The sequence below is a fragment of the Scyliorhinus torazame genome, chromosome 2 (genome assembly GCF_047496885.1).
Source record: "Scyliorhinus torazame isolate Kashiwa2021f chromosome 2, sScyTor2.1, whole genome shotgun sequence".
Taxonomy (NCBI): Eukaryota; Metazoa; Chordata; class Chondrichthyes; order Carcharhiniformes; family Scyliorhinidae; genus Scyliorhinus; species Scyliorhinus torazame.
In genome coordinates, this window is record NC_092708.1 from 191,237,860 (window position 1) to 191,257,696 (window position 19,837).

Genomic DNA, 19,837 nt, shown 5'->3' on the forward strand with positions numbered 1-19,837 from the left:
CCCCGGGGGCTTAGCTTCCTTCCACATTAACAATATCCTGCGCCGGGCTACAAGGGACGCAAAGGCCAACACGTCAGCCTCTCTCGCCTCCTGCACTCCCGGCTCTTCTGCAACCCCAAATATAGCCAACCCCCAGCTTGGTTCGACCCGGACCCCCACCACCTTCGAAAGCACCTTTGCCACCCCCACCCAGAACCCCTGTAGTACCGGGCATGACCAGAACATGTGGGTGTGATTCGCTGGGCCTCTCGAGCATCTCGCACACCTATCCACTACCCCAAAAAATTTACTAAGCCGTGCTCCAGTCACATGCGCCCTGTGTAGCACCTTAAATTGTATCAGGCTTAGCCTGGCACACGAGGACGATGAGTTTACCCTACGTAGGGCATCCGCCCACAGCCCCTCCTCAATCTCCTACCCCAGTTCTTCTTCCCATTTCCCTTTCAGCTCATCTACCATGATCTCCCCCTCGTCCCTCATCTCCCTGTATATGTCCGCTACCTTACCGTCCCCCACCCATGTCTCTGAGATCACTCTATCCTGCACCTCCTGCGTCGGGAGCTGCGGGAATTCCCTCACCTGTTGCCTCACAAAAGCCCTCAATTGCATATACCGAAATGCATTCCCTTGGGGCAACCCATATTTCTCCGTCAGCGCTCCCAAACTCGCAAACGTCCCATCTACAAATAGATCTCTTAATTGTACTACCCCAGCTCTTTGCCATGCTCCAAATCCCCCATCCATTCTCCCCGGAACGAACCTATGATCGTTTCTTATCGGGGACCGCACCGAAGCTCCCATCCCTCCCCTATGCCGTCTCCACTGCCCCCAAATTCTCAATGTAGCCACCACCACCGGGCTTGTGGTGTATTTCTTTGGTGAGAACGGCAACGGCGCCGTCACCATTGCTTGCAGGCTAGTCCCCTTGCAGGACGCCCTCTCCATTCTCTTCCACGCCGCTCCCTCCCCTTCTCCCATCCACTTACACACCATTGAAACATTGGCGGCCCAGTAGTACTCACTTAGGCTCGGTAGTGCCAGCCCCCCCCGTCCCTACTACGCTGCAAGAATCCCCGCCTCACTCTCGGGGTCTTCCCAGCCCACACAAAACTCAAATGCTCTTCTCAATTCTTTTGAAAAAAGCCTTCGTGATCACCACCGGGAGGCACTGGAACACAAAGGAATCTCGGGAGGACCACCATTTTAACTGCCTGCACCCTACCTGCCAATGACAAGGACACCATGTCCCATCTCTTGAAATCTTCCTCCATCTGTTCCACCAACCGTGTTAAATTAAGCCTATGTAATGTACCCCAATTCTTGGCTATCTGGATCCCCAGGTACCGGAAGTCCCTTGTTACCTTCCTCAACGGTAAATCCTCTATCTCTCTGCTCTGCTCCCCCGGGTGCACCACAAATAACTCACTTTTCCCCATGTTCAGTTTATACCCTGAAAAATCCCCAAACTCCCCAAGTATCCGCATTATCTCTGGCATCCCCTCCGCCGGGTCCGCCACATATAGCAACAAATCGTCCGCATATAGAGATACCCGGTGTTCTTCTCCCACCCTAAGTACTCCCCTCCACTTCCTGGAACCCCTCAGTGCCATGGCCAGGGGTTCAATCGCCAGTGCAAACAATAACGGGGACAGAGGACATCCCTGCCTCGTCCCTCTATGGAGCCGAAAATAGTCAGACCCCCGTCCATTCGTGACCACGCTCGCCATCGGGGCCCTATACAGCAACTGTACCCACCTGATATACCCGTCCCCCAAAGCCAAATCTCCTCAACACCTCCCACAAATAATCCCACTCCACTCTATCAAATGCTTTCTCGGCATTCATTGCCACCACTATCTCCGCTTCCCCTTCTGGTGGGGGCATTATCATTACCCCTAGCAGCCTCCGTATATTTGTATTTAGCTGTCTCCCCTTCACAAACCCAGTTTGGTCCTCGTGGACCACCCCCGGGACACAATCCTCTATCCTCATTGCCATTACCTTGGCCAGGATCTTAGCATCCACATTCAGGAGGGAAATGGGCCTGTATGACCCGCATTGCAGCGGGTCTTTTTCCTTCTATAGGAGGAGCGATATCGTTGCCTCTGACATAGTCGGGGGCAGCTGCCCCCTTTCCCTCGCCTCATTAAAGGTTCTCATCAGTAGCGGGGCCAGCAAGTCCAAATATTTCTTATAGAATTCAACTGGGAATCCGTCTGGTCCCGGGGCCTTCCCCGCCTGCATGCTTCCAATCCCTTTCACTACTTCCTCCCGTCTCAATCTGTGCTCCCAGCCCCACTCTCTCCTGCTCCTCCACCTTAGGAAATTCCAGCTGATCCAGAAAGCACATCATTCTCTCCTTCCCGTCCGGGGGCTGCGCTTCATATAATCTTTCATAAAATGCCTTGAACACTCCATTCACTCTCTCCGCTCCATCACCCCCTCCTCATCTCTCACCCGCCTATCTCCCTCGCTGCTCCCCTTTTCCTCAGTTGGTGGGCCAACAACCTACTCGCCTTCTCCCCATATTCGTACTGTACACCCTGTGCCTTCCTCCATTGTGCCTCTGCCTTACCCGTAGTCAACAAGTCAAACTCTATATGTAGCCTTTGCCTTTCCCTGTATAGTCCCTCCTCCGGTGCCTCCGCGTATTGTCTGTCCACCCTCAGCAGTTCTTTCAACAACCGCTCCCTTTCCCTACCCTCCTGCTTTCCTTTATGTGCCCTAATAGATATCAGCTCCCCTCTAACCACTGCCTTCAGTGCCTCCCAGACCACTCCCACCTATACCTCCCCATTATCATTAATTTCCAAGTACCTTTCAATACACCCCCTCACCCTTAAACACCCCCCCTCATCTGCCAATAATCCCATGTCCATTCTCCAGGGTGGAAGCTGGTGTTTTTCTTCCCCTATCTCCAGGTCCACCCAGTGTGGAGCATTATCCGAGGTGGCTATAGCCGTGTACTCCGTTCCCTGTCACCTTTGGGATCAGTGCCCTTCCCAAAACAAAAAAATCTATTCGTGAAAATACTTTATGCATACGGGGCCAATTTGGAGGAGGCGAAGGCGTTGCTGGAAGGGATCAAGACAAAGTGGGAGGAAGAGTTGGGAGAGGGTATGGAGGAGGGGATCTGGTGTGAGGTGCTCCGGGGGGTGAACGCCTCCACCTTGTGTGCGAGGTTAGGGCTGATACAACTGAAGGTGGTATATAGAGCACAACTTACAAGAGCGAGGATGAGCCGGTTCGGTGAGGGGGTAGAAGATATGTGTGAACGTTGCGGGGGGGTGCCCCCTCAAACCACGTTCCTATGTTTTGGTCCTGTCCAAAGCTGGAGGATTGCTGGAAGGAGGTGTTGAGGGTAATCTCTAAAGTGGTGCACGTGAAACTGGACCCGGGCCCTCGGGAGACCACATGCGGGGTGTCGGACCAGCCGGGGTTGGAAACGGGCGCGGAGGCAGATGTTGTAGCCTTCGCCTCGTTGATCGCCCGAAGGCGGATCCTGTTATGGTGGAGATCAACCTCTCCACCCTGTGCCCTGGCGTGGTGGGGGTACCTGCTAGAATTCTTGATGCTTGATAAGGTCAAATTTGAACTGAGGGGAAGGGTGGAGGGGTTCTACAATTCATGGGCGTTATTCATTATGCACTTTCGAGAATTGGATTACATCGAACATTAGGGAGAGGGGGGGCTGGGAGCGTTGGGGGAAGGAGAGGGACTGTATGTTCTCATGGTCACAATGGGTGATCGCTGATTCCTTTTTGTCATTTGTTTATGTTTTGCTAATGATTGGGAGTTGGTGGGAGGATGGGAATGTTGTTGTTGATATGGGGATTGACATTACATTCGTTACTGATTATTGTTTATTGTTGGGTGTAAATTTGGGAGAAAATGTGAAAAAGGAGAATAAAAATATTTTTTTAAAAAACTCTTTGTCTTGTGTCCATGATACCTGTGTCAAATCTCTCCTGAGCTCCAACCTATCCCTGACTACTATTTTGCTTCACCTGCGCCAACAGTATAACAGCTCTTCAACTGTATAAAATCCATCATATTTTTACCTCTCTTCAGCTCTAAAAGGTCATATGGACTCGAAACATTAACTCTGTTTCTCTCCACAGATGCTGCCAGACAAGCTTAGTTTTCCAGCGTTTTTGTTTTATTACTCATTTTCTACACCAGTCCTGGGCCAATTCATGGGAAGCTTTATACTGCAGAAATAGTCTCGAATAACTTCATGTAAGATCCTTCTGTTTGTTCAACTGGGACCTTCAACCCATCAACTTTGTTTGCATTTTGGACAATGCTTAAAAGGGCTGCATTCTAATCCCAATCTTAAGTTTGACACCCAATGGTACAGCCATAGTATAAATTTTCTAACCTGTTAAAACGTTTATTGTGGATTTTAAAATGCCCCCACATATTCCATTCATATGTGGATTGACCAACAGTTGAAAATTGATAGATTATGTCTATAAGATTACAAAACACTTTCCTGTGTGGGGCAGTCAGTGGCGTAAAACCTGCCCTGTAACACAGTGACCTTTTAATATGCAGGTTTTAAGTGCAAGCTGCACTCCAGGACTTAAGCACAAATTTCCAGCTGTCGCTCCAGTGTAATACTGGGTGGAATGCCTCACTATCGAAGGTACAGTCGTTTTTAGGTGAGGTTTTAGTGCGTTATAGAAAACCCTAAGGCAAAGGTTTGATGATAAAGAGAGTTCTCCTTGGTGTCCTGATCGACCTTTATCCCTCAACCAAAACCAGTAGAAAGTTCAGATTATCTGGTCACTGTTTAATTGCTCTTTGTGGGAACTTGTCAAATATAAAATGGCTGCTGTTTTTCCTATGTTACAACAATGTTGACAGTTCAAAAGTATTTCATTGGCTGAAAAGCACCTTTCGATCTCCTGGAATCATGAAAGGCTCTGCATAAATGTGTGTACTTTCATTCTTTCTCTGCACTGCATCTAATCTGAGTTATATCCACTATAATGGCCAAGAAAATGTACTTGCCAATTCGGAATGGAAAATCCCCATGGCTCCAGACTCGAAAGTCAAATAGCAGGTGTTGGTACATCTGATGCAGAAGCTGGGTATTCTTCTCTACGTTTGCTTGTTCGATCAGTAATTGCACAGCTACCAACATGTTCACATCCACTAAACTATTTGGAATCTGCCACACAAGAGATTTAAGAAACGTTACAGCTTAACCTCTGATAAATATACTCATAAATGGAAAACACTGCAGATTAATCACACAAAATTGGGAACTAGATTACCGTTCCTTCAGCGTCGCTGGGTCAAAAGCCCGAACTTCGCTCCCTAGCAGCATTATGGGTGTATCTGCACCGCACAGACTGCAGTGGCTCCAGAAGGTGGCTCACTGCCATATTTTCAAGGGCAATTAGGGATGGGCAAATGCTGGCCTAGCCTGTAATGCCCACATCCCGAGAACAAAATTTTAAAAAAAACATTCACAATGGGAAGACCAATTCAGCTTGAAAGCCTGATCTTTAAGCCAACAGGCAGGTCTGGTGGGCAAACTGGTCTTGCTAATTAAATTTGTATGCACGCTCTTGACGCCGCCTCCATTTTTAAATTGTCTGACTGCTTGTCCGACATGCAGTACTGGCTGAGCAGAGATTAGCTCCAATTTAATATTGGAAGGAGAGAAACCGTTGCCCTCGAACCCTATGACAAACTCCACTCCTTCACCACTGATTCCGTCCCTCTAACTGGCTAGTATCTTAGATTTAACCAGACTGTTTGCATATCTGACTCACACATCCGCACCATCACCAAGATCGCCCATTTCCACCTCTCTAACATGCCCAACTTCAATCTGCCCTCAGCTTACATGCTGAAGAAATCCTCATCCATGCCTTTCTTGCAGATGTGATTATTCTCGCACACGCTTCCCTTGGCAAACTTGAGGTCATCTAAAACTCTGCTGCTCATGGCCCTTCTCACCCAACTCTTCTGTGCACGATGAGTTACGTTGGCTCCTGATCAAGAATTAATACCTTGATTTTAAAATTTCAATCCATTTTTTAAAAATCACTCCATAGTCTTATTCCTCCTCATCCCCATAATCTCGGAGCCCTACAATACTCCTAGTGCTCTGTACTAGGTCAACACTGGATTCCCGAGCATACATCATTTAAAATTGTTCCATCATTGTCGGTCGGTGCCTTCACCTGCCTAGGCCCCGAGGTCTAGGGCTCGATCTAACCGAAAAGCAGCAGAGTCCCGTGTTCAACAAGTTTAGCCAGGTGTTTCCTGGTGCTTTGTTGCAATCTGGCGCCTCAGCACTTGTCCCAATTCCTGCACTGAGGAGCTCCACCAGCCAAGCTGTTACAGTACAGCTACAACGCTGGCATCTACCCGATAATGTGGAACATTGCCCAGGTGTGTCCTGAAACAGGACAAATCCAACCCAGCCAATTATCACCCTATCAGTCTACTATTCATCATCAACAAGTGATGGAAGGAGTCATCAACAGCGCTACCAAGCGGCACTTAATCAGTGGGGATATTTGCGGGTGACTGAACAATTTTCAGTACCATTCAGTACCATTTCAGTACCATTCGCGACACCTCAGATAATGCAGCAAGACTTGGACAATATCCAGGCTTGGGCTGACAAGTGGCAAGTTACATTCGCGCACACAAGTGCCAGGCAATAACCATCTTCTACAAGAGAGGATCTAACCACCGCCCTTTGACATTCAATGGCATTACCATCGCTGAATCCCCCCACAATCAACATCCTGGGGTTACCATTGATCAGAAACTGAACTGGACTAGCCACATTAATATTGTGGCTACCAGGACAGGTCAAAGATAAGGAACCCTACGCCCGCCTGCCCCCTGCAAAAGCCTATCCACCATCTACACGGCACAAGTCACGAGTGTAATGGAATACTCTCCACTTGCCTGAATGAGTGCATTTCTCTCCACCTCTATTTTACTCTATGCTCCTTGAAGATACTCCAAAAACTTCTCTCTTTGTGAGCAAGCTTTTGTTCATCATATTTAACAACTCCTTATGTGGCTCAATGCTGGATGTTGTCCCATAATGCTTCTGTATAGCACCTTGGGATGTTTTATCACACTAATGGTACGATATGAATGGAAATTGTTGTTGTTTGTATGTATATATAGGATATATAGGAAAGAGCTTCCCTACCTTCTGCAGCAAGGCGCCCAAGGTGGCAACTCCATGGGAGTGAAGCAGGTTTTCCTGATTGATTGAATGCCTTCGTATGAAATGCTTTATAGTCAAGAGAAATGTAGCCACGGGGTTCTTTTCCAGTCTGGCCTCTGTAAATCACACACAGATAATCACACTCGAGAACAATCACGGCCACAATATGCTGACTCCTATGGTCAATGAAAGACAATTTCATTGAGGCAGAAAATCAAATTCATGAATTCCCTACTTTTTCCTCTTGCAAATTCTCCTACAATCTACTTCACAATCCCTAGAATGTTTGCAAGCTCCCGGTAGTTGACTGTCTTAAGTTAAATTTCAAATTTTTAAACTGAACTTGGCACATGCAGATTAGGCCATAAGAATTCTTGGTTTTGCATTTAGAGGTATAGAATAGAGGTATAAAGCAAAAAAGCAACAGTGGGCTTGCATAACCCTTTAGGTAGGCTGCAGTTGGCAGTACTCAGGGGATTATATGATGTAGTGGTAATGTCACTGGACTGGTACTCCAGAGAACTAGGCTGATGGGGAAATGGGTTCAAATTCCACCATGAAACCCACCATGGCAGCTAGTGGAATTTAAATTTAATTAACAAAATTGAAAGCTAGCTTCAGTAATGTTGGCCATGAAACTAGTGTCAATTATTGTAAACGCCATCACTTTAGGGAAAGAAATTTGTCAACACTACCCGGTCTGGCCTATATGCGACTCCAGACCCACTGCAATGTCGCTGTGGGTTTCCTCCGGGTGCTCCGGTTTCCTCCCACAGTCCAAAGCTGTGCAGGTTAGGTGGATTGGCCATGCTAAATTGCCCATAGTGTCCAGAAAAGGTTAGGTGGGGTTACTGGGATAGGGTGCAGATGTGGGCTTAGGTAGGGTGCTCTTTCCCAGGGCCAGTGCAGACTCGATGGGCCGAATGGCCTCCTTCTGCACTGCAAAATCCATGATCTATGACTCTTGACTGCCCCTCTGAAATGGCCGAGTGAAACACTCAGTTCAAGAGCAATTAGGGAGGGGCAACAAATGCTGGCCTTGCCAGTGACACCTCATGAAAGAATTTTTATTCATCTTGAAAGAAGCTTGGAAAATGAACATTGCAAACCCTGTAACTGCAACATAATTCACCCCTATACACGAGTGAACAACAGAATCATTGAATCTCCATAGGTGCAGAAGGAGGTCATCTGGTCCATCACGTCTGCAATAACCCTCCAAAAGAGCACCCTACATCGGCCCACTCCTCTGCCCTATCCCCGTAACCTACCTAGTCTACACATCTTTGGACCTTAAGAGAAAATTTAGCATGGCCAATCCACCTAACCTGCACATCTTTGGACTGTGGGAGGAAACCGTAGTACTCTGAGGAAACCCATGCAGACATGGGGAGAACATGCGAACACCACACAGTCACCCAAGGCTAGAATTGAACCCGGGTCCCTGGGACTGAGGCAATAGTGTTAACCACTGTGCCACCCGTGCCACTCTACGATCTCAACTACGATCATAGTTTTAATCGAAAGCAGATTAGGAACAAAGATGTGGGTGAGAATTGTATAAAAGATGTTGAAATGTCAATGCTACAGTAAATGTTGTACAACGTTTGAAGTTGTGGAAGGGAAATTAATGAGTTGCCAATTCAGAAGCATGCTGGGAAATGCTTGACTATAGTTAACACTGCTTTTTAGCGAAAATAAGTAGGTCAGGTAACATAAACAAAATACTGTTTAATATTTTGGTCTTGGACTTATTATGATAACACATTGTCCTCCGAAAGATAACAAAGTGTGAACTCGAGTTGTTTTTAGCCAAGGGCAAGAACATACGTCCTACGTATTTCAGCTTACGTACTTTCCAAGGTCTATTTAAAATAAACATGGCTGTTTACTTCAAACTGTTATTTCAGACTATAAAAAATATGCTTCCTTCAATTGAATCTAAGAGTGCAGTGCACTGGCTTTTGCAGCTGGAACGCCTCTCTCCGCAAATATATTTGTGTAAATAAATTTCCTTAAATCGAACCTCGAGGAATTTGTCTTTATAATGATTTCCACGACAAATTGGCGTAGTCGATGCAGTATCCCTAATTTAACGGGACGTGAACCCCGAAACGATTCTCTAAACAGGACTCTCTCAGCTAAAAGGGAGAGAGCCATAGCGCGATCCCAGCTGAAAGGGGGGTCTGCGGCTCGGCAGCCTTAATTACTGGCCAGTGACTCATGCTAGGAGTTATCTTAATTAATAAATTAATGATAGCTGCATGAGAAGAAAAAAAGTGCCTTAAGAGACTAAAATTTAAAAGAAAAAGACTTTGAGGTTTGTGAAAGGAAAAAACACCGGTGTGGGCTCCCTGTAGTATTTGTAAATGATTTCCGCGGTCGTTGTTATTGTTATATATATGTTCTAAAGTATTTTGCAGAAGGCACGATGAGCAATAAACTGGACGCCCCCTCACTGGTCGTCCCGAAGCCTCGGTAAAGACATCCGGAGCGAGAAAGAAGGTGAACTCCTCAAAGAGGACAGATAAGGGAGTCAAAATGAGTAAGAAAATGAAAAGAAACAATCGTAAAGCAACGGAATGAGGTAGGAAAACCTATATGTCCCACATAGGAATCTAATGAAGCTGACCCCCTCTCGGAAAAAAAAACAGGGGAGTAAAAGTAAATAGAAGATTAAGGTAAAAGCATAACAGATGGGTAGAAAAAGGGAATTCAGATTTGTGTGTGAGATAAGGCTCACGGTTAACTGTGAGATATGTGAGCTGTGAGAATCTGTATGTTTTGTTTAACCAATTAATTTTAGTCAAAGCATGAAGTGCTAAGTGGGTTGTATTTTTTATCGTCTGTCATTGTGAGTCAGAGATTATAACTGAAGTGATTTTTGTTGAGATTTCTCTAATGAACTGAAACATTGGAAATTACGATCAGTTTAAAAGAAAGAAAGTGCCTTTACGAATAAAAGTAATTGAATATGAATATCATTCCAAGTTCTCCGCCCCTTAGTTTCTGCAGGAAACATTAACCATTTCAGCAGACAGTTGATCTTTTCTGAATTGACAAAAAAAATATATACGTCTCTAGCTAATGCCTATAAAATCAATCATTGGAAATTGACTTAAATGTGTGCAATTTATAGCCCCCTCCCAGGGAATGTTTTGCTGCTTCTAAAATACTCTTTGTGGTGCATCTTGGCCAGCTTTGAAGGATGGGATTGCAGTCCCACCTGGCATAAATGGAGGCTGGGTTCCCAATAATGATAATCATTTGAATGAAGGAAATGAGTCCCTCGAACACTGGTTAGCAAATAGAGGGAAAGAGGATCATGCAAGGGGCCAAGAAGCATTTAACCCCCAGGAAGGGGTTAAAAAAAATTTTTTTAACTGCAGGAAGTCTTACAAAAGATTAATGAACCTTGGGCACAGCTATTAAAACACCTGATAAGAGTCCAGACGAGAAAATATAGTGACCCATTGCATGGCTTGCGAGGATGAGCATGCATACAATTTACAAACGCAAAGTCACTTAGGACAGCAGACATCATTGCATGTCACTCCTTTTTATTTTTCGGTGTTGTGGGATTAGGAATATTAGTACAGTTGACCCATAGTCAGAGGGACCTTTTTAGGATGGGTTTAACTTCAGAACCCCATTTAACATTGGCCATAAGACATCCCGCTAAGGCAAAGCAAATAAGAGAAGTAATCAAAGTGGCCAAAGGAAAAAGTAATACATGGAATTTATATTGAAATGGACGGACAAAATTGCCCGATAGGATTTTATGGCAAACAGGAGGGCAAAGTGACCTGGAAAGAGGAGCAATGGCCCGCTACATTTGAAAGACAACAACCTCCCCGAGAGAGCCATAATTTACTCCATTCAATCCTGGCCCAGGTACTGGCACATCTATGGGCCCAACATAAGAATCATGTTGGAAAAGTATATTCTGCCCCAGCGCATAAGGTGCATTTACAGAAGAACATTGCCCTGCCCTGCTTAAAACTATACAGGTTGGCACCGGAAGCAGAAAAAGGGATAGAGGGAGTGATCAATGCACTATTACAGCAAGGGGTGAAGAGAACACAAAGCCCCTGTAACACCCCTATACTCCCCATTCCAAAGGTAGGAAGACCCAACGAGTGGTGGTTTGTGCAAGATCTTAGAGCCATCAATAACATTGTTATCACTATTGCTCCATTGGTGCCAGACACAAATGTCATTTTGTCTTCTATACCACCAACAACGGATACTTTCTCAGCCTTTTTCTCCATACCATTGCACCCAGAAAGTCAATATCTATTTGCCTTTACATATCAGAATTAACAGTATTAAGAGAGACTTGGACGAGTGCCAGTTGTCTGCAGGCTCAACATTCCCTCAATATGATGATGATTTATTGATAGCTTCAGAGGGAGAGCTAGTTTGTCAACAGAATACCCTTTTGTCATTATCACATTTGGCAGAAAGAGGGAATAGGGTCTCAATGGACAAGCTGCAGGAGACAGGAGACAGTTCAGTATTTGGGATTTCAGCTACAGCAAGGACAGCGGAGGTTTGGGTCTGAAAGCGTACAGGCTGTAGCAAGGTTTCCAACTCCACGCACAAAAAAGGAAGCCTTTACCTTCCTCAGAATGGTGGGCTATTGCAGGCAGTGGATACCGGACTATGGAGAGATGGACGCAGTACTGCGCAAGGCTACCCTACAGGACGCTCCTTCAGTTGTTACCTGGATCTCAGAGAGGGAGCAAGCATTTTGTAATTTGAAACAAGCCATGATTAGCGTCCCTACCTTGGGACTTCCTAATTTCAGCAAGCCCTTTACTCTTTATGTGAATGAAGCAGGGAGATTTGCACCAGGGGTCCTGGTGCAAGAGCATTGAGGAGTGAAAAGACCCCTTGCCTACTACTCGGTGGCCCTATGTGCTGTGGTAAAGGGTATGCCAAATTGCTTAAGAGCAGTAGCAGCCACAGCGGCCATAGTAGAAAAAAAATCAGTTTTGCTGCTGCTTAATTCATCCGCAATGCAGCATTGTGCAGCTCGACACACTGGATACGAAGTAATCCTCTCTAAAACCAACTTTACCTACAAACGAGCGCCAGCTGTCAACCCTGCAACACTCTTGCCCGCACCTTCGGAAGTAGAACATATGTATGATCATGACTGTTTACAATTGGTTGAAGCCACCTCGACCTGATTTATTGAGTCACCCACTAGAAAATCCAGACATCATCTTTTTCACCAATGGGTCAGCAAACCGACCAAATGATATGACCCTCCTGGCCGGCTATGCAATGGTAACTCCATTCAAGATAATGGAAGCTTTTGATCTGTCTTCGGGAACGTCTGCTCAAGCGGCCAAATAATTTGCCCTTATTAAAGCATGTATTCTCGCTAAAAATAAAACAGTCAATATTTATACTGATTCCTGATCCGCTTTTGGGGTAGTACATGATTTTGGCCAATTATGGAAAAACAGGGGATTCATAACTTCCTCCAGCCAACCTATTAAATATGCTAAATTAGTTTTAAATTTACTAGATGCTGTTCAGCTGCCCAGCAAGATAGCCGTTTTAAAGTGTGAAGCGCATACTACCGCAGACGATGAAGTCTCATGCGGCAATAGATTTGCTGATAAAATAGCAAAGGAAGTGGCTCTCAAACAGCAGCCACAACTGCAAGCGGCTGCAGTTAAACTTCCATCCACCATAACAGAACCAAAGTTAAAACTGGCACAGGAGCAAGCCTCCCTACAGGAGCATCGCTCTTGTCTAAAAGCAGGTTGCTATCAAGACAATTTTGATAGGTGGATAAGGGCTTTGAAAATAGACCAAACGTATGAAGCTCTCAGAGAAATTATACTTTTGGAGGAGTTTAGAAATTCAATTCCTGATGTAGTGAGAACTCATGTGAAAGAGCAGAGGGTTAAAACTGCGAGATTAGCAGCAGAAATGGCAGATGATTATGAATTAATTCATAAATCAAAGTTTGATTTCCGATATCAGTTTCAGCCTGTGAGGGATACATAGAATTTACAGTGCAGAAGGAGGCCATTTGGCCCATCGAGTCTGCACGGGCTCTTAGAAAGAGCACCCCACCCAAGGTCCACACCTCCACCCTATCCCCATAACCCAGTAACCCCACCCAACACTTGGGGCAATTTTGGACACTAAGGGCAATTTATCATGGCCAATCCACCTAACCTGCACATTTTTGGACTGTGGGAGGAAACCGGAGCACCCGGAGGAAACCCACGCACACACGGGGAGAATGTGCAGACTCCGCACAGACAGTGACCCAAGCCGGAATCGAACCTGGGACCCTGGAGCTGTGAAGCAATTTTGCTATCCACAATGCTACCGTGCTGCCCTAGATAGAAACTGGGGACATGAGAAATACTCAAGTGGTAAAAGAAAGCCCAAGTGAAGCGAAGGAGGTGCAAAAGATTGTACAGCCTGATCAAGAGGTGATTGATAAGAAGGTGCCAGTTCTCTTTAAAGAATTTACTTGTGTGGGTAAAGTTTACTCATGTGTATCAGGAGGAGCAGGTAAAGAAGTCACAATTTTAAGAGATATGGGAGTTAGTCAATCTTTGCTGGTAAGAGATGAGGATATGTAGTCTGGGAAGAACGTTGCCAGAAAAGATGGTAATATGTGGAATTCAGGGTGAGAGGAGTAGTGTTCCATCATATAAGGTAAGGTTGGAAAGTCCAGTGAAGAGTGGTGAAGTGGTAGTAGGAGTAATAGAGAAATTATCTTGTCCAGGAATACAGTTTATCTTGGGTAATAATATAGCTGGATCGCATATAAATATGCCTACTGTGGTTGATAAGCCAGTGGAAAATCAGACCATTGAAGTGTTGAAGGACGAATATCCTGGGATTTTTCCGGATTGTGTAGTAACAAGGTCGCAAAGTCATAGGTTAAGACAAGAGGAGAAATCAAAGAGTGAAGATGAAGTTGAAGTGCAATTATCAGAAACAAATTTTGATCAGATGGTTGAAAAAGAACAAGAACAGGTGGAGGATGAGGCGGATATTTTTTGTTCAGGAAAATTGGCGGAGTTACAACAGAAAGATGTAGAAATAAAACGGATATATCAGAAAGCATACACAGAAGAGGAATCGGAGTGTATACCAGAGTGTTATTACCGTAAAAGTAATGTCTTGCTGAGAAAATGGAGACCTTTACATATGCAGGCAGGCTCATGTGGGCAAAGGAGGAATGACACATGCCATATGTCAACAATGGTATGCTCGAGGCATTACGGTAACAATTGAAAAAGTAGCCCGCACGTGTATGATTTGTCAGAGGAATAATCGGTGATAGTGGACATGTTTTCACGATGGGTAGAGGCTTTTCCAACCAAAAGAAATGATGCGAGATCAGTGGTAAATATTCTGTTAAAGGAACTAATACATAGGTTTGGGATACCAATGGCTATTAAGTGACAGGGGAACTCATTTCACTAGCAAATTGACCAAAGCCCTAACAGAAGCCATGGGATTTGATTGGAAATTGCATATCCCATATCAGCCACAATCCTCAGGAATGGTGGAAAGGGCAGGTGGAATAATTAAAACTGCAGTTACAAAAGTGTGTCAACAAAATGGGCTGCTATGGCCAGATGCCATACCCATAGTAATGTATGCCCTGAGAAATCAGAGAAAGCGTAATACGGGTTTAACCCCGTATGAGATATTAATGGAACGTCCCATGACAACTGGAACTAAACCCCCAATGACTCCAGTGGCAGTAGCCTTAATATGGGCAGATGAGGCATCACTAAAATATGCCCAGGACATGTGTGAAACCGCTGGAAAAAAAACATGAAAAGGTGCGACAGGCTCAGATGCATCCAAAAGAGGGAAATACGCACCCTTTAAAACTGGAGACCAAGTATATGTGAAAGCACTAAACAAAGATTCCTTTTCTCCTAGGTGGAATGGACCCTACCAAGTGCTGCTAACAACCCGAATAGCCAGTAAAGTAAAAGAAAAGCCAGATGGGATCCACGCAACTCGTGTAAACTACATCATACGGAACTTTGAGAGTACTCGCGAAACGCTAACCTGAAGAGAATGAAGGTGTTGATGTTTTTATATTATCATATTGATCCAACATCATGTAGAGGGTAAACTGCATACCAACACCTTACTATACATGTCTCAGTCATACGCAGAGAGGGTAAATAAATTCAGTTGTTGGGTTTGTACACAAATTCCCAGATGCTCGGGGGAGGGCTTCCCTGTGCGACCTATCCCATTCACCAGTAAAGAGATAGCAGAATGGGCTCTTAAGGCAAAATAGTACAGGACGTGGAGAAGATACACAGAATATGTTAGATTGGAGATTAACTGGATACGATATGAATAGGTTTGAGGAATGGTAGGGGCCTAGGTTTAATGTAACACGTCAACCGCCCTGGTTGATCCTTCCCAATTATACTGGAGTCCCAAAAGGAAGTATGTGCTTTAAGAATCATAAGATATATGGGACCCACTCAGTAGGCACTAATCAATGTGATCAGACCTTGAATTGGCAACCCCCTATGTTCCACCTTACAGCTAAAGGACTATTCATCTTTGGTTGGTCAGGAGTTGAAAATCAAACTAGTGGAGGCTCCTGGGAAGAGAATCGATTAGACTAATGATGACTGATAGTAAAGGAAACCTAACCACATATAACGGCACGTATTTTATCTGTGGATGTAAGGCGTACCCCGTGGTTACCAGAAAATTGGGAAGGCTCCTGCTATTTGGGATATGTAGTCCCTTATGTATATCACGTCCAACAACTGCAGGGCCATCCCCATCACAGGACGACACAAAGTGTTATGACATGGGCACAAATGCTGGGAATAATGACACCAGCATTAGGAATAGCCACTAATGCATACGACCTACGCAAATTACAAGACATCCTTGAGCAGGTAGCTAATACACTGCAGAAGCTGTTAACCAGATAGAAATTGAGATGGTTGCAATAAGAGCGGTTGCCCTGCAGAATAGGATGGCTCTCGATTTCTTGTTAGCTGAAAAGGGAGGCACTTGTGCCCTGATTGGAAGTGACTGTTGCACACACATCCCTGATAACTCAGAAAAATTGATAATCTGGTGGATCACATTCGTAGAGAGGTGACAAGATTACATGAAAATGAGGGATGGGACTTTGGCTTTGGGTGGTTAGGATCGTCAGGACAGAGGATTGTGTTCTGGATTATAATCACCATTGTAATCTTGATTGTCGTATGTTGCACAAGATATTACTGTTTTAATGTTGCACAAGATATTTTTATTGTACGAACATGGGAACAGCCCTAGCCGCCTTGCTACCAGGCTCATAACACGCAGGGAACTGTCATACGTCCGTTCCCCTTACATTATAAACCACCCTTCTTTACGGAGGACACGATAATTTACTAAAAGGTGTTGATCTGAGGGAATTGTGGAAGGGATATTAATGAGTTGCCAATTCAGAAGCATGCTGGGAAATGCTTGACTATAGTTAACACTGCTTTTTAGTGAAAATAAGTAGGTCAGGTAACAGAAACAAAATACTGCTTAATATTTTGGTCTTGGACTTATTATGATAACACATTGTCCTCCGAAAGATAACAAAATGTGAACTCGAGTTGTTTTTAGCCAAGGGCAAGAACATACGTCCTACGTATTTCATCTTATGTACTTTCCAAGGTCTATTTAATATAAACATGGCTGTTTACTTCAAACTGTTATTTCAGACTATAAAACATGCTGTCTTCAATCGAATCTCAGAGTGCAGTGCACTGGCTTTTGCAGCTGGAACGCTCTCTCTCCGCAAATATATTTGTGTAAATAAATTTCCATAAATCGAACCTCGAGGAATTTGTCTTTATTATGATTTCCACGACAGAAGTGTTAATTCAAGCAATTTTCAAACTTTAACTAATCAATCACCTTCCAAACCTGCAATCTCTCCCACCTGGAAAGAAAAGGTCCACAATACCTGGGAACACCACTATCTGGAGGTTTCCCTCCAAGCCACTCCCATCTTGTCTTGGAAATATATCAGCCGTTTCTTCACTGGGAGTTCCAAAATCATGGAACTCCCTCCTCAACAGCACAGTGATGTACATACACCACAGAGACTGCAGAGGTTCAAGAAGGTTGCTCAGCATCACCTTGTCAACGGCAACTTGGGTTAGGCAGAAAAAATGCAGGCCTAGCCAGCGACGTCCATACCCCACAAAAGAATAAAACACATTTTTTAAAATTCCTGATCACTGTTTAAAGACTTGACAATTAAAAAGGACATTGTTTTAATACTTCATTCATTTTCATTGAGAATTTTTCACGCAGAACTGGTCTGTCATGTGGCAACAGACAACGACAATACATATATCTATCTAGACTAGCTGACTCATTGCAAAATTTACATTTTTAGATCACAAGCCCAATGCAACTACAATGAAGGCTCACCAGAAGCTCTAGTTGAAGGGATCACCACCCAGTCACCTTCAGCAGGGGTGGACGCTTCAGGGGTCACAAAGTCAGTACCCCCAAGATTGTCTCCATTTTTCATCAACCCCTGGGTCCCCAGATTGCACATTTGCTCCAGCAGTGGGAAGAGAACATTGAGACCACCAGCACAATTGATTATATCCTGCCGAATAAAAACATAATTTTATTATCCATCTGTAGAAAGACATTTAAATTGTATCATGACACAAATTCAAACCAATCCAAATTCCAACATGTTTCAGCAATACAACAGTGATTGATTTTCAAATTCCAATTTCTTCAATGCTAAGTTTCAGCAACTCTTTCCATTCAATCTGCTGCATGATAGTGTGGTGCTCTGTCTTGGACTGGGAGGCAGTGGGGGGCATTAGGGAGGAGGAGAAATGAGACGAAGCAGCTCCTCCCAGTATTCAATTGACCCTTCCACTGACCTATAGCTGTTCAAATTGGTTATCTGCTAAATCATTAGGTAAGTAACCAAAATTTTATATTACAACAGGCAATCTCCACTTAGCTATTGCTTCTCCTGGTTGCAGTGACATCCAGATGTTAATGTGACTGAAATTATTGGAAGACCCAACTTTGGCTACAATCAGCAGAGTTTCTTACAGGGTAAGCACTTAATGAATTGCCCAAAACAGTTACCGGATGCCTGATGGATACCTGGCTGAATATCCAAAGAACCCTGTCAGCTTCCTAAGCCCGCATCGCTTAAACTGTCCACATACAGAATTCAGGACAAGTGGTTCCCATTTCTCATCAACTTTGTGATTTCTGCTGGAACATATGCATGTGCAGACACACAGAACATTTTACAAGTTGTGATGCCCTCAACAATAAAACTACCCACCACTCGTAGAAGAAGTCTGGCTAATTAAGAGGTGAGATATCAGAGGGTGCCGTGTGTGTGTGCGCGAGTGTGGAATCAATAGCGCCTGGGGAAAAAACATAGGCAAAAAACAAGACAAGGATAAACTTTTTAAAAACAGAGCGTGCCAGGCAGCAGCTTGTAATTGATGTCTACACTGTCAGCAAACTGTCCTGTTATGGGTGTCTGTCTATCATATACCTGGACGGTTTAAGCGATGGGGACATTGAGCACTGTCAACCTGACAGCTGACAGGGTCATTTGGAAGTTCAATCCGGTATCTGCAGGAGTGTCCCAAACCAGTCAATTATTGACCAGTGATGATGGGGTAGATTCGAGCTTTCCTCATGTGGGGCTGAAGGAAAAGTTGGTTGGGTGATGGTGAAGGGAGGGAGGAGGACAACAGTGATGGGAGAGAGATGGGGATGGAACATTCGACTGGGAAAAATGTCAAATGTAAATTTGAAACATTCTACCATAAGCACCACATCACCTCTCGTACATTTTCATTTTTAAGTATTTTGATTCAGAGAATAGAACGATGTAATGCATAGCAAGAAGTCTTACAACGCCAGGTTAAAGTCCAACAGGTTTGTTTCGAATCACGTGCTTTTGGAGCACAGCTCCTTCATCAGGTGAGTTAGGAGAAGGAGCTGTGCTCCGAAAGCTAGTGATTCGAAACACACCTGTTGGACTTTAACCTGGTGTTGTAAGACTTCTTATTGTGCCCACCCCAGTCCAACGCCGGCATCTCCACATGATGCAATTCATGATAGGGCCCGAGTCCAACCATTGGTAGAATGCGTGTCTCTCCAATGTAATATTCTTACCCCAAGGATAACTGATATTTTTCTCAATAAAAACATGATCAACATTCCAATGCCGACTGAAATACCTTAATGTCCCAGTTGACAACTTTATGTCCGGTCAATCTCCCGTGAAAGAGATTCGGGGACAGATCGAGGCAGATGGGGCTTTTGCAGGCCTGTAAAAATTCAGAAAATCTAATAGTTAGAACATTTGGATTTTGAATACTGGAGGTAAAATAATCTCACAGCTTCAACAATCTAAGAGCAAAATGTTTTGTTTTAAACCAAATGCGGATTTGTTAGTTTTTATCATCCTGGACAATAAAGGGATGATTAATAATAGTTATTTCTTGAAAAGGGGGCGGGGGGTTTATCCAGTAAGTTGCAAAATCATATTAGACCTTTGAAACCTGCAGTCTCTACTAGTTAAAAGGACAAATGTACCAGGGA

At 44.5% G+C, this 19,837-nt stretch overlaps 1 protein-coding gene across 2 annotated transcripts in view; it reads right to left on the reverse strand.

Moving 5' to 3' along the window:
• The window catches only part of nbeal1 (neurobeachin-like 1), a 384,125-nt gene that overhangs the window by 119,667 nt on the left and 244,621 nt on the right, over positions 1-19,837 (reverse strand). For both annotated transcript variants that reach the window (XM_072481723.1, XM_072481715.1), the window contains 4 exons: positions 19,474-19,563; positions 17,669-17,852; positions 7,193-7,326; positions 5,017-5,176 (listed from right to left, as the gene is read on the reverse strand). In XM_072481723.1, the coding sequence (XP_072337824.1) occupies positions 5,017-5,176; positions 7,193-7,326; positions 17,669-17,852; positions 19,474-19,563 (568 nt within the window). The remainder of the gene's footprint in view (positions 1-5,016; positions 5,177-7,192; positions 7,327-17,668; positions 17,853-19,473; positions 19,564-19,837) is intronic.